The 13,981-nt window shown below is 34.7% G+C and overlaps 1 protein-coding gene across 1 annotated transcript; it reads left to right on the top strand.

The window, feature by feature from the left end:
• The first annotated feature begins 10,576 nt into the window (after positions 1-10,576).
• On the top strand, positions 10,577-13,760 carry LOC134811455 (uncharacterized). The gene is made up of 4 exons (XM_063818289.1): positions 10,577-10,710; positions 10,857-10,962; positions 11,301-11,512; positions 11,792-13,760. The coding sequence occupies exons 1-4, from the start codon at positions 10,639-10,641 to the stop codon at positions 12,062-12,064; spliced, it is 663 nt and encodes a 220-aa protein (XP_063674359.1). The 5' UTR covers positions 10,577-10,638; the 3' UTR covers positions 12,065-13,760.
• Positions 13,761-13,981: the final 221 nt, after the last annotated feature.

Raw genomic sequence — 13,981 nt, 5'->3', positions numbered from 1 at the left:
AATTGATACAAACCAATCAGAATAAAACAAATATTATATTCAAATCTCTTTATTCAACAATATTAAATCATTATAGAACCTAATTTTTGGCTTGATCGTTATGTTAGGGCTATTCTGTTAGCTGATGCTGACAGGCACCGCATGGGGCAGAGACTTAGGACCATTACGCTGGAGGCTTACAATGACTCTTTTTGAACCCCATGGCAGTGCTAGTTTTATTATGGTACAGATTGTAAATCGAAGTTATGAAAACGATCAAGTCACTCCTGTTTTACACTATCAACAGCTACTTAAAACAACCTAGATTGTACAACTCACTTTGAGGATTAAACTGTTAAGTGATGAGTGATTGGGCTCATTAAACATTTTAGTAGCGGAGACATGCGGATCAGCTTCTTGAGGTTCTAGTATTTCATTCAGGATTGGTGAATGCAATGTTACTTATTTTGCTCCAAATAAATTTCCCTTTGATTGTGTACTGGAGAGGATGTTTAGAAGACTTCGATTTACTGCTAAATCAAGCTTTTCGTATCACTTATATGTTTTAAATAATCCTGGAGCTCCAGGTCTAGTTACACCTCTTAAAAATGAGTGGGTCAATTTAAATATAATCCATTGTTACACTAATAAGGGTAAAGAATTGGTTCTAATCTCCATCAACCAAGTGGGATTTCAAAATGTTCATAATATTAAAATAACCATGCCTTTTAATTGATTACTGTGCATGCAATCGAAAGAACCAACTATATAAATCCTTTGTTAAAGAGCCTACTGAAAAAAATGAAAAAACTTATAAGCATATGAAAAAGTTTGTTGAAAAACAAGTAGATATTGCGAAAAAGAAGTAGTACGCATCATATTTTAAAAAGCATGCGAGCAATAGCAAATTACAATGGCAAATGATTAATCAAATATTAAACAAGAAATCAAAAGAAAAAATAAAAATAAGTAAGATTAACTATAAAAATAGAGTTATAACCGACTCACAAGATATAGCTGACAGTTTTAATGATTATTTTACTAATATAGCTGAGAACCTAAAGAGCGAAAACAATCTGGTTCGCGGTGCAGGATCAGTAGGACATTCTCTTCCCCAATCTAGTCGATGTGATTTTGATATGGAGCTGGAGGACTCCTCGCCCTCCGAAATTGCTGAAATCATACATGATCTTAAGAACAAATCGACTTCAGATATGAATATACAGCCTCTTAAAAAGGTTTGCAATGTGCTGTCTCCAGTAGTTAATCACCTGATCTCACACTCCCTTCACGAAGGAGTATTCCCCGAAAAGCTCAAACTTGCTAAGGTTATCCCACTCCATAAAGGAGGATCGCGCAGCGAAATTACAAACTACAGACCAATCTCACTTTTGTCCTGCTTCTCAAAGATATTCGAAAAAATAATGCATGCACGTTTAGTAAAGCACCTAAAATCACGTAATATTCTATATGCGTCGCAATTTGGTTTTAGATCGGGTCACAGTTGTGAACATGCGTTGCTTGAAGCTCAGTTTAACTTACATAAAGCTCTAGAAAGGAAGCAAGTGTCAGCATTACTGCTTCTTGACTTCTCCAAGGCGTTTGACCTAGTAGACAGTGAGATACTGCTACATAAGCTGGAGCACTATGGTGTAAGAGGCCTTAGTTTATCCTGGTTTGAGTCTTATCTAACTAACCGGAAACAGTATGTTCACGTCAACGGTTGCAGTTCAGAAAAAATGGGATTGGAACATGGAGTTCCTCAAGGGTCCATTCTTGGTCCTATATTGTTCATTATTTACATAAACGACCTTGCAAATGTAAGCGATATAGCCCATTATATTTTCTTCGCTGATGATGCAAACATCATCGTTTCTGCCGACACGTACACTGAACTGAACATGCGTGCAAACAAAGTTTTAAATACTGTACAGACATGGGTTAAAAACAACGGTCTTAAACTTAATGTAGGAAAAACTAAATACATGATATTCACTAACAGATTACCAGAGGATATAAATATTAGTATAGAAGGACAGCGACTAGTGAAAAGTGAACATGAACGATTTTTAGGTGTCATTATTGACTCAAAACTTAGCTGGAGCCAGCACATTAAACAGTTAAAGACTAAAATATCCAGAAATGCAGGCGTAATGATGAAACTTAAAAGTTCCATTCCGAATAAAGCTCAAAAAATGCTATACAATAGTTTAATTCAATCTCACCTGTATTACTGCGCTACTGTTTGGGGTACTAAATCTTTAAATTCCATTCAGTCTTTATTCTCTGCTCAAAAGAAAGCTATTCGCGCCACTGATTCAGAATATCATAACTATTTTTACGACAAAGAAAAACGTAAACTACCATCTCACACAAAATCCATCTTCAACAAAATATAGGAATTTTGGCTCTTCCTAATCTCATTGCTAAAAGCTGTCTAACTTTGATGCACAAGGTTTATATGGGAGTAGCACCATCGAGTATCTGTAGTATATTTGAAAAATCACCGCTTAGACAAACGGAAAGGAGAAATCCAAAGTATTTTGAAATTAAGTTCAACAGATTACGGATCACCGATTATAGCATCTCTAACGTAGGACCACGATTATATAACAACACGATAAACGAAATAAATAAAATCCTTCCCTTCAACGTACCTAAGTTACAAGATAAGTTTATTAATTCATACAAGGACAACATTGTACGTTACTTACAGGACAAACAAAAACTTGACCTAGAAAACCTTTCGTGGACGGACAAGAACTTTGTCCTTTACAACTTTTAAACAAAATATTAGCAAAATATAACAGCTGTAAGAATCTTAAACGTTAGTGCAGTCAAATAAATGAACTGCGATAATGCATTTGACAGTCAGTCACTGCAATTTATTCTGCAACTTATTTTTCAATTTTCACTGCCACACTTAGGCTTATCTTGCCTACACATTTTTTTTAAACGAAATTCCTTGCGCACCGCGTACTAAAATTACTTGGATTTCTACCGCTTTGATAAATGACTACAAGAAGATGGGGAGTTAATATTGTTGATTTATATAATATAGATTATTTATTCTTTAGTGTAGATTAACTTTATTTTTATATATTTTACCAAGTGTGAAGGATCAACCATACGTTATTTATATTTTTGAAATATTTAACGATAAATTGATATAATAATAAATGATTGTAATATTTTTATTGAGGCACATGCCACCCCATCGCGGGTTTACTACTACTTACTGCCATGTTGAATGGATTGAACAAACGAAAAGGGATTGGTCATTAAATATAAATAAAATTGAATGACAAATAATTCAAAACAGCCTGAACGGTTAACACAAAAGCCTGATAAACTAAATAGCTATTTGCTAACATACCATAGTCTTCACATTTCTTGTATACACTATACATTGGCCAGTAACAGTTAACACATAACATAAACAGTGCCAAGTTCCTACCTTTTTGGTGCGAATGGCTAAATTTTGCCTTATCAAACGATTTTTTGATCTTGTGGAGGTATCCTTGAGTGCAAATTTATAAAGGAAACCGAACACTAGTCTGGAAAATCACTAATCATAATCATGTTTAATAATTTGGTCATTATTGATAAGGGTAAAATTATTAGGCCAAAATATCAAATTTAGATCAGCACTATGTATACAGGTATAATTTCATACACGTTGATTTTGTCTTTTACGGATAGGATTTATATCTCAACCGAAAGCACCAATCCAATTTGATTCGTATAAAATTCGATAAAATTCGATAATGAACTTTATATTATTAGTGCCGCGTGCTGATAAATATTCTGGGAATCAATCCACCCAATAATCGTGGCGTTAACATATCTTTGTGCTCGGCCGGTTTTAGGTTTGAGTTTGTGCTCCAAAAGTGGTAAATTGGGTGCTAAATTTGTTGCTTGCATTAAAAATTAATTACTTTTTAAAGTTGCCGCGCACTCGTGCGCGGCTGGTCATACAACGTTGTCATACTGTCACTATAGTGAAGCGACAGTGTGGTGGTCACCACCGTGATACAAATACAACGTATGATAAAGTTTCACAAAGGCTGAACATCAAACATTTTTAAACATTTATATTTGTATATGCATTAATGATTAAAAATACTTGTATCACGTCGTGACCCCCACAGTCGCGCGGCGGGTCATACAATGTATTTAATTTGACGATGTCAATTCATCGCAACTCGGCAAGGTACAGAAGCGCATTTCGTCGTTGCGAGAAGCATAATTAAGTGTGCGGCGCGGCATAGTTACGCATTGCGCTTCAAACAATGTTTGACAAGTTATAAAAGAGCTAAGCACTTTTCTGATATGATGCAAACAGTAATCATTTTGCAAACGTTAGTTTTCTCAACGTCTGGTTTGTAAGTTTATAACCTACCAGGACGCGCGCCGAGTTGGACTCGTCGACGGTCCTGTATATATATGGAACAAATATTTTACGAGTATCACCCGTTAACTGTTAACGTCTGGTGAAATGGGCGGTGAAGCTGAAAGACTGGCGAATAAGCTGGCTAGTAAAATGGAATATCGTCAGGACGATAAAGGGGGTGAAACGACTGTGGGGGTCGCAACGTGATACAAGTCAAAGATATTCAAATGCTGTAGGATATATATTAAGGAAGCGCCGTCGTTTCGAAATCTTAAGAACAACGGTGAATTCTCTTCGAGGAGACAGAGGTGTTGCTCTAACCAAAGCCCTCTCGCTTGCAGTAGCGTGCGACCGCTGAAGGCATTATTCTACTTGTGAAACAAGCGCGTCATGCAGTACGCGTAGACTCATGGCTGCTAGGTGAAACAGAGGTGCATGAAAGAACTTTGTCAATATAAATAGTCTAGATTTGAACTTGGAGCCACAAGGCCAAGGGTGATTTTCAAATATTGAGTTTTTGAAGGGTTGTTTTATATAGGGTCATTGTGACATTATGTGTATACGAAAAACTGTAAAAAATATTGAACTTTTTTAATCTGGTATAGTAAAATTTTTGTAGGGGGCACTTACAATTTTGTAGGGTTACCTAATAGTAACATAATGCCATTGCCAGGTTCTCTGAGCTGTCTCCATGGAATTCACGGGATATTGCATAATATGATGTATGGTTGAAAAACTAAAATGTAAAAATAAAAATAGAACATACATTTACTATATTGGTCATTTCTAAATTCAATAAAATAAAGATTTTGGTTGCATCATTTAATCTTCTATCTTTTTATCCTATGACCTAAATACCGCTTACAATGATCTTGGACAAATTAACATAAACAGTATACCTAGTTTCTATGATTATCTACCGCTTTCAAACACTTCCAGCATTTACATGCATGACTGCACAACAGACGAGGTTAGCAAAATCATATCTGAACTTAAAAATGGCAAGGCAAGTGACATACCGATTCATGTAATTAAGCAGTCCTCTAAAATAGTTACTCCTTTACTCACTGTACTGTATAACGAATGTATGAAAGATGGCATATTTCCAGATGACCTTAAAGTTGGAAGGATTAGTCCCATTTACAAGAAAGATAACCAGGAACTCCTTGAAAACTATAGACCTGTATCAACGCTAGCTGTGTTTGGTAAAATATTTGAAAAGATTATATTCAATAGATTATACAGCTTCTTTCATTCACAGAACTCCTTATATGAAAACCAGTACGGATTCCGTAAAAATCACTCGACCAGTTATGCCCTAAATTACTCAGTGAACCACGTAGAATCTTGCCTCAAGAAAAAACAACACGTTCTTGGAATATTTATTGATCTTAGTAAAGCCTTTGATACAATATCACATGAAAAGTTACTGCATAAGTTAGAAAATTATGGAATCCGTGGAAATGCAAATAACCTTATAGCAAGTTACCTGTCGAACAGATACCAGTATGTCTCGGTATTAGGTGAAGAATCCGAGAAACTTCCAGTAGTCTATGGAGTGCCGCAGGGGAGCTGTCTTGGTCCCTTACTTTTTATTATTTATATTAATGACATCCGTAACTCATCAATTATAGGAAAGTTTATACTATTTGCCGACGACACTAACATATTTATAGAAGACACATGTGTCAAAAGACTATACGAAAAAGGAAATGAAGTTCTATCATTTGTGTACAAGTATATGAAACTAAACTTATTACATATTAACATTAAGAAATGTTGTTTTATTCATTTTAAACCCTCACGGGCCAAAGAGGAAGTAGAAAATGACGAGAACATACTAACTTTAAATAATGTAGTTATTAAAAGAGTTCAAGAAGCTAAATTTCTAGGCGTTATTATTGACGACCAACTTAACTGGAAATCACATACGCAGTCACTTAACTCAAAACTTAAATGCGAAGTAGGAAAGCTGTGCAGAATACGACACATTGTCCCAAAGCAGTATTATAAGGATTTATATCATACTCTATTTGAATCACATTTAGGATTTGGAATATCTGTGTGGGGTGGTTTTAGCAATAACCGACTTGAACCTATCTTTAAAACACAGAAAAAGTGTATAAGAATTCTGTTTGGGGATAGAGAAGCTTACCTAGAGAAGTTTAAAACGTGTGCCTGCCCGAACACGACCTGTTGATAAGCAAAGACTGGGGGTGGACTTTTACCAAAAAGAACACTCCAAGCCCTTGTTTAAAACCCACAGGTTGTTGACGGTCCACAATCTGTACAAGTACACTTGTCTCTTAGAACTATTCAAAATTAATAAGTTAGAGGAACCATTATCACTGTACTCATCATTTAACAGGTCACCACGACGAGAGGATTATTTCATTACATCACAACCATCCTCACAATTCATCTACCAATCATCCTACATGTGGAACAGCTGTCGACAAACATCAAGTAAGATAAGTTTTAATACTCTGACAAACGGGTTTAAGAATATATTGAAAATTGCCTTACGAGAATTGCAATTCAAGCATGATACACTTGATTGGTGTGAGCTTAATTTTGCCACAAATGAGCCCAAGTTCTGATTTATGTGAGTTACTAAAATGACCATATATCTTTTCTCATACATATAACCACTGCACTCCAACCAAAAACATTACTTACACCATACTCCACAAATGATATATGTATATATATACACAAACACACTAGTACCGAGCAATCGCACTGTAAAACATGCTCACGATACACTCAAAATTGGAAATATTCAACGGCTTGTATATGAAACTTACACTTACACTCAGTGTACACCCAGTGTTAACTAGTATTACACACTGGTAAACTCTACGTAACGCGCGAAAATAATAATTCTATGGCGTTTTCATTGTCACATTTCACGTCGACGGGATTAAACGCGCGCGCGCGTAACATCTTATCTTACTGCTATCTCAACGAATAAACACACAACGACTTTGACAATTGACCGACGACTTAACGATTGTGAGTTATGACGGACTTAACTGTATGGGTCAACTACTAAAACTGCATTGTATACTATCTTAATCATTATACTGGACATGAGATGACGAAGTATCTTGACCAGCACTTTATACCTCCACTTAGAACTTGATTAGTCACGAACAATAGAATCATTATAAATCAATACAATAAAACATCTTGATCAATAAATGCCTAGCAGCACCAGACAGCAGCCGTGTACCTTTTTCGACTCCACGCGCACGGAGTCCCTGATGGACTTTTGTTTACTTTTGTTAATAATTTGACCGCAACCTTTCTTTCTCGAAACACAAATCCTACTGTACTTCATTACAGTATTAAGATAATATAATATAAAGCAAATCATGTGAATATATGACTACGAAATAGATCTATAGACTTGTCCATAATATTTAATACCGTATTGATGGTTTTGAATTTTGTATATTGAATTTTAATGTGAAGCGTTTACTATTCCCCCTCGGCAATTAATTAGAAAGTTAGATTAATGACAATAATTGCCAAATGACGTAGTAGATATAGATGTTCAATGTTGTAGAGTGATTTCAAGAGTAGTGGTCCACAGGGGCCCGAAAAAGCCGTACAGGCACTTGGGTCCTTATCCTTGTCACTAGTCCCAATTGGATTCACTTTACACAAAACATGAACGTTTACAATTTAGACGTACACATTGGCACGATATTTATTAGAAAGCAAACAGTATAAAATAATACGTGCGTGCGCGGCTTGAGCCGCGCCGCATAACAATTTATGCGTTTAGGGGCTGGAGTACGCGTGTTTACAGATTAATGAATTGTTGCATTGTAAATATTTAAAGTTGACGATATATTATGATTTAATAGTAAATTTTTCAAAGCTGGCTTTGGACTTAGGTAAAATTATAATTTATTTATTTAAAAGAAAAAACCACGGATAGTTTTTAATTTACATAGTCGTATAACTATAATCAAGTTAATCCTGTTTTCAAGAATGCGCGGCTTTGGCGGCCAGTTATTGACTTGTACATAAAATTGAATTTTAAATAGAAATGTGAATGTATTAAAATTTAAAACTTTCAAAACGGAGGCTTATAAATATTATTATATTATGATTGTAAAATAAAGGATAAAATTTTAAATTTGTTTCACTCACTATGGTAATGGAGGGACCCTCCAATAATAAAGATATCATGATGCTGGAATATAGTCTAATGCAAGGTAGAAAGTCTTTGTTTCTGTAAATGTTGTAGCACTGCTCTGAAAAACGTTTGCGAAGTCTAGCTTTGTTGTCTAAGTTTGATGCTCACACTAACTATGCCTATTGAATCAATATGGATGCTGAATGGAGTATGGATGCCCAATTATTGGTATTATATAAATATTTATGTCATACAGAATGCCAAACCTTTTAGTACATGTTTTGTGTCAAGTAGAGGTTGTTAAATCATTCTTACACAACGAAGGTTGGTGTCACATGTATGGTTAAGAATTTGATGACATTAAACGAATTTAATATTCTATTTATTACGAGTGTCAAGGACTGCTAGTATTTTTATTTATTTGTTTTCACTTCTGCATGTTTAGGCAGTTGCTCTTGTGACCGATTTATAAATCTTTATTCCACTGGGAAGTATGAATAGGGTTATCTTTTGGGGATGCTTTTGAATTTTTTAAAATAAAGTTGTAGTTAATAATTTATTAATTTTGGTGATTTAAGATATTTATGTTTTTCCATATAGTGATTTGATACTTTGCAGACATGTGTGATGATGTTATGTCATTATTTTTACTTTACTTTACTTTAGAGTTTTAGAGTTATATATATATATATTATTATATTATTATTATAATCTTTTGAACATATTTCAATTCATGTTCATGCTGTGTTATTTAATGTATCCTGTGAAATGTTAAGAGAATTGAATATTTAATGAACATTCCAACTTAGATGTTATCAGCTGTTGTTAGATCTGGCTGCATGAGGCTGAGGCCTGTTTCAAGGCAACTGCTTCCCAACTTGACACAAGTGTCTTATCTCTCTGACTCAAGTGTTAAGCATTGGAGGGTAAGTCTGCACTAAACTTTCAATAGATAATAACTCTTTTTGACTCGTGATAACCCTTTTCGCAGATTGTATCATGCCCTGTAGCTGTGTTAAATCACTTACACTTGTTTTACATTTCTATGCATCAGATAATTCAATAGATATGTTTTCAGGCTGAGAGGTATGTATCCATTCTCACCGTCGGTGCTATGGTTGGAGCCGCAGTATATCCAACCCTTGCTTTTGATCATGCTCTCGCAATTCTTGTCCCCCTTCACACCCACTGGGGTATTGAGCAGGTAAATACCTTACATTTTAATGACATCTGAAGCATCTTTTGAATTTAATAAGTTTTAAATTAGTATGTGAGACTATTTGTTTAAATGCTGGAATAATCATTGTCACACTAAAATTATGTATTTTATTTGCAGGTGTTAACTGATTATGTTCCTAATACAACTGCAATGGCTATCATAAGTGCAATCTTAAAAGTGGTGACTGCATTAACAATTGTTACATTACTTTATTTCAACCAACATGATATCGGTATTACACAAGCTGTCAAAGATCTTTGGAACATCAGAAGAATAGAACCTGAAGAATTGAGTTAAACTCAAAGGATGCCTTGAAATTAACCTAAGATCATTCCCAGTGCACATCTTAAAGTTAAAGGGATGTGCAGTCCCAGTAGGAAAGCTTTTCCTTTAGGACTGACCAAATCTAGAAATAGCACTATTTAGAATTAGCCTTACAACTTACTAGTAGTGCTAGCCTTAAATAGCACTACTTAGAATTAGCCTTACAACTTTCGTGAGAACCTTATAATAGGGTCTCCCTAAATTATTTAAAATGTATATATAATATATGTTTGGACCAAGAATCATCACTGTGCTACTATGCTAGTGTACTGTGTTGGGAGGTCACTTAAAAAAAGTTTATATATTATTGCCCTTTTGTAAATTTGTTGATGCTGATTAACTTTATGAAACATGTAATCAATATTGGTATTAAACGATAAAAGAATATATATTTGCAAATCAAAACTTGCAATTTTTTATTTGTTGAACATCGATCTTCTGTCCTTAATTTTTTGTCTTTGATCTTATGTCGTTGATTATCAAAATCACATGTTTGTCGGGATTTTTTCAATTTTTAGATAAAGATCGAATTATGATGTAAAGTTAATCGCTCTTACGTTGTTTTTATTAGGTATGGGAAATGCAGAGAATCCTGAGAATCCATACTCTTTTCTGAATTTCTTAAACGGTCACGATGAAGTAGCAGTAAGTCGACCTTATAATCTTCTTTGTTGTCGTTCATACAACAACAGTTTTCTATCCCAATAGAATACTGTTTATTACATGGATTTAAATAATCTATTTCTTCATGTTGTTCGAATAAATCAACTTAATCTTCATCGTTCCCACAGAAGTCTTATCAACCAGATCCTATGCCATCTGAAAACTTGTCGAGGAAGATGTTCTCTCCCTCGCTTGCTCCCTCCTCTAAACCTCCCTCCAAACCCGGCACTCCAAGTAAGTGGATACTGTGCACCGGACCTATTTGTTAACTTTAAATGGATCACTATGCAATGAAACACACCAGTTGTTACAAGTAATTATCAAACCCCACAGACAACATGTTTGTGGCACATTCTGAAATAGAACACAATTAGTATTATATATCATATCGACTATCATAAATATATAAACCAAATATATAGCAATTCACACTATTGAACTATTGAGTCCCATACAGATTGTTGTATTCATGCCCGATCTTTTGTGATCAGGCCCTCAGCTAACGAGAAGTCTATTTTGGTGTTGCACTTTTACCCACATTTAATCTTTATATAATATATACCTCCCATCAGACCAAAAAAGTGTGTACCACATGAGCATGCGAGAATTACGGGACACACTGGAAGCAATGCAACTACGTAATGCAGAACTAGAAGAAAAGGAATTCATGACAACACAGCTGGGCTTGAAAGTGGACCAGCTCCAAGCACAACTAGCCATGACAGAGAATGAGTTACAAAAGAGCCGGAAGAAGTGCAAGAGATTACATCTGGAACTTTCTGAGGTGAGCAGGAAATGATTTATACTAGAAATTAGTTAGTTTTATTCCCTACTGATGATTATAATAGTCAAATTTTAACATGTCCAAAGTAAAAGTAGCCTTTTTAACAAATGTAGCGAGTAACAGAATATTTTTCATTTAAATTTATTCTCAGTATGCATTTTTCAACAGATTACGATCACAACCCTTACAATAACGAGATTATAATGTTATTGCATCTTAAGATTTTCTGTTGATATCTTAAACCTATGCAGTTCCCCAAATTACACTGGATCATTTCAGAGTCGATACAAAGAAGAACAAGATACCGAAGACTTGGATCGGATGGTTAAGAAGGTAGAGAAAAAGCTAGAGCGCAGTGAAGCACGAGCTGCGGAAGCTGAATCTGAGCTGGCCAGAACCCGCTCCCAAATAACATCATGTGAAACTGACAGGGTGTCCTGGGAGTTATCACAAAGTGCGGATAACGCGGAGAAACTTGTCAAGCAGATGTGTAATGGGATAGAGGGATTACGGAAGATAGCTGCTAGTCTGGCAAGCAAAAACAGTAGATGAGGACAGTTGTTGTGGGACCTGTCGTTATTGATACATTTGTTATTTGTTTTTGACGGTTTGTTTGGACTAGCGTAACTTTTCTATCGTGGATTACTCGAGTGCATGAAATCTGGGTACCTTATATATGAGATTGGACAATGTACCGGTTGTTCTCCGAGCATGATATATTTAAGAGGAAAGGTGAAAATGGAAATTATTGTGCTACGTGCGATGTTGTAGCTGTTTCTGATTTCGTGTTGTTTTTTAAGGTCCAGATTAAATAAAAACGGTTAAAAATAGGTTTTTATGCCTTTTATTGTAGATAAACCATGGAATATGTTCAAGACTAGCTATTATTCACTAGTTTGGTCGTAGTTCAAATAGAAACATGCCTATTGACCTGATAACAATAACTTGAAGCTGACTTAATAGTTCACAATAATAATCGATCGCAGATTGACTAAAACACAAGCCACCATGCCATCTTTCTCAAACATTTGCCGCTCTGAGCAAGACTAATTTAAGACTATCAGTGTCTACGATAATGAGCTGTTTACTGTGAAATGAGAACTAAACACGTTCTAAATTAGTGAAAATAGCTAGCATTTTCTTGTAAATATTTGACGTTTGATGTAAATTATTATCATTGTTTTAATTTGATGCACTATTTTCTGTATTATAAAAATATCACATTTGGATCAATCATATTAAGCTATTTTAGCAGCGTTAAATCATATTAAGCTAAATAAGACTACCCAGCAGCGTTAAATTAATGATTTAAAATACCGAAAGTTTGTTCATTAAAACTTACAGTGCGATATGCTCTGAAAAAGAGGGTGATTAGGAAATGATTTTATTATTTTTCAAAATGGATATCTGTGGAGTTTTCAGCGCAAGGAATTTGAGGCAATCTTTGGTGGTCATCACATCAGAAGGAAGATGTGGGTTTCAAATCCATGCAACTAGCAACAACTGCATTCTATTATCTTCACGGAACATTGGAGCAGATATTTGTGATATTTTGATTATATTAATTGCTTAATACACAATATTAGTTCTCTGCCAAATATTGGGTTTTGCTTCTTAGTCACCTCTTCCCATATCTGTATGATCCTTGCTTGACCAGCTGACTATCTTCTCTCCACTTCCGCTAATCCTATCAACTTTTTGGAGACTTCTCCCATATTTCACCATGACCATCCAACTCGTCACCATGGTTACATGGTTACGACTAAACGTTACTCTTGTAACTTTTACTCTTGTTGTTAATTCTCCAAAAACCCACCCAACATAAATTCATATAAAATACGCAGAACGGATGATCTTTGTGTTGAAACCCTTCAGAATTGTATCCAAATATCAAAATGTAATTATTATCAGTAGGCTAGTTTTAAACATATATTGTAAATACTATATTATGAGGATAATTTCTTGATTTTTACTTACTTGGCTGTCAATTGATACCTTTGTTAACACGATTTATACTGATCCACTTTGATGTTTGATTTCACTCTTTAAAATTACGCTACACTTAAAGTTCAGTTTTTTTTGTGAACCTGCTAATTTCGTTGTTCTAGTGCCATTTATATTTAAATGCTGTTTAAATTACATAATCTTGCTTCATTAGTACTAATATCGGGTGTGTGCAACCGTTGTGATCCTCTAACGAAACTCTGTAACTGTACAGTTTATTAAATAAGACCCAAACGTATATCATAAACTATAAGTGATGTTGTTTTCTTGCTTTTTGGTAATTTGCTAATCCTAGTAATAATCAATTAATCAATAATGGACAAATTTGAGCTAAATCAAATTGCTACTAAATCACAACATTCACATACTAATTGGTGACATCATTCCAGTATGCAGTAGCTGGCTAATGGTTATTAACATACAAAATACAAAATACAAACTGGCTATTTTGATAAACCTTTTATG

Source organism: Bolinopsis microptera, chromosome 2 (genome assembly GCF_026151205.1).
Source record: "Bolinopsis microptera isolate Bmic1 chromosome 2, MBARI_Bmic_1.0, whole genome shotgun sequence".
NCBI classification, from domain to species: Eukaryota; Metazoa; Ctenophora; class Tentaculata; order Lobata; family Bolinopsidae; genus Bolinopsis; species Bolinopsis microptera.
Note: the sequence above shows the minus strand (reverse complement) of the source record. Positions and strands in the feature narration are given on the sequence as shown.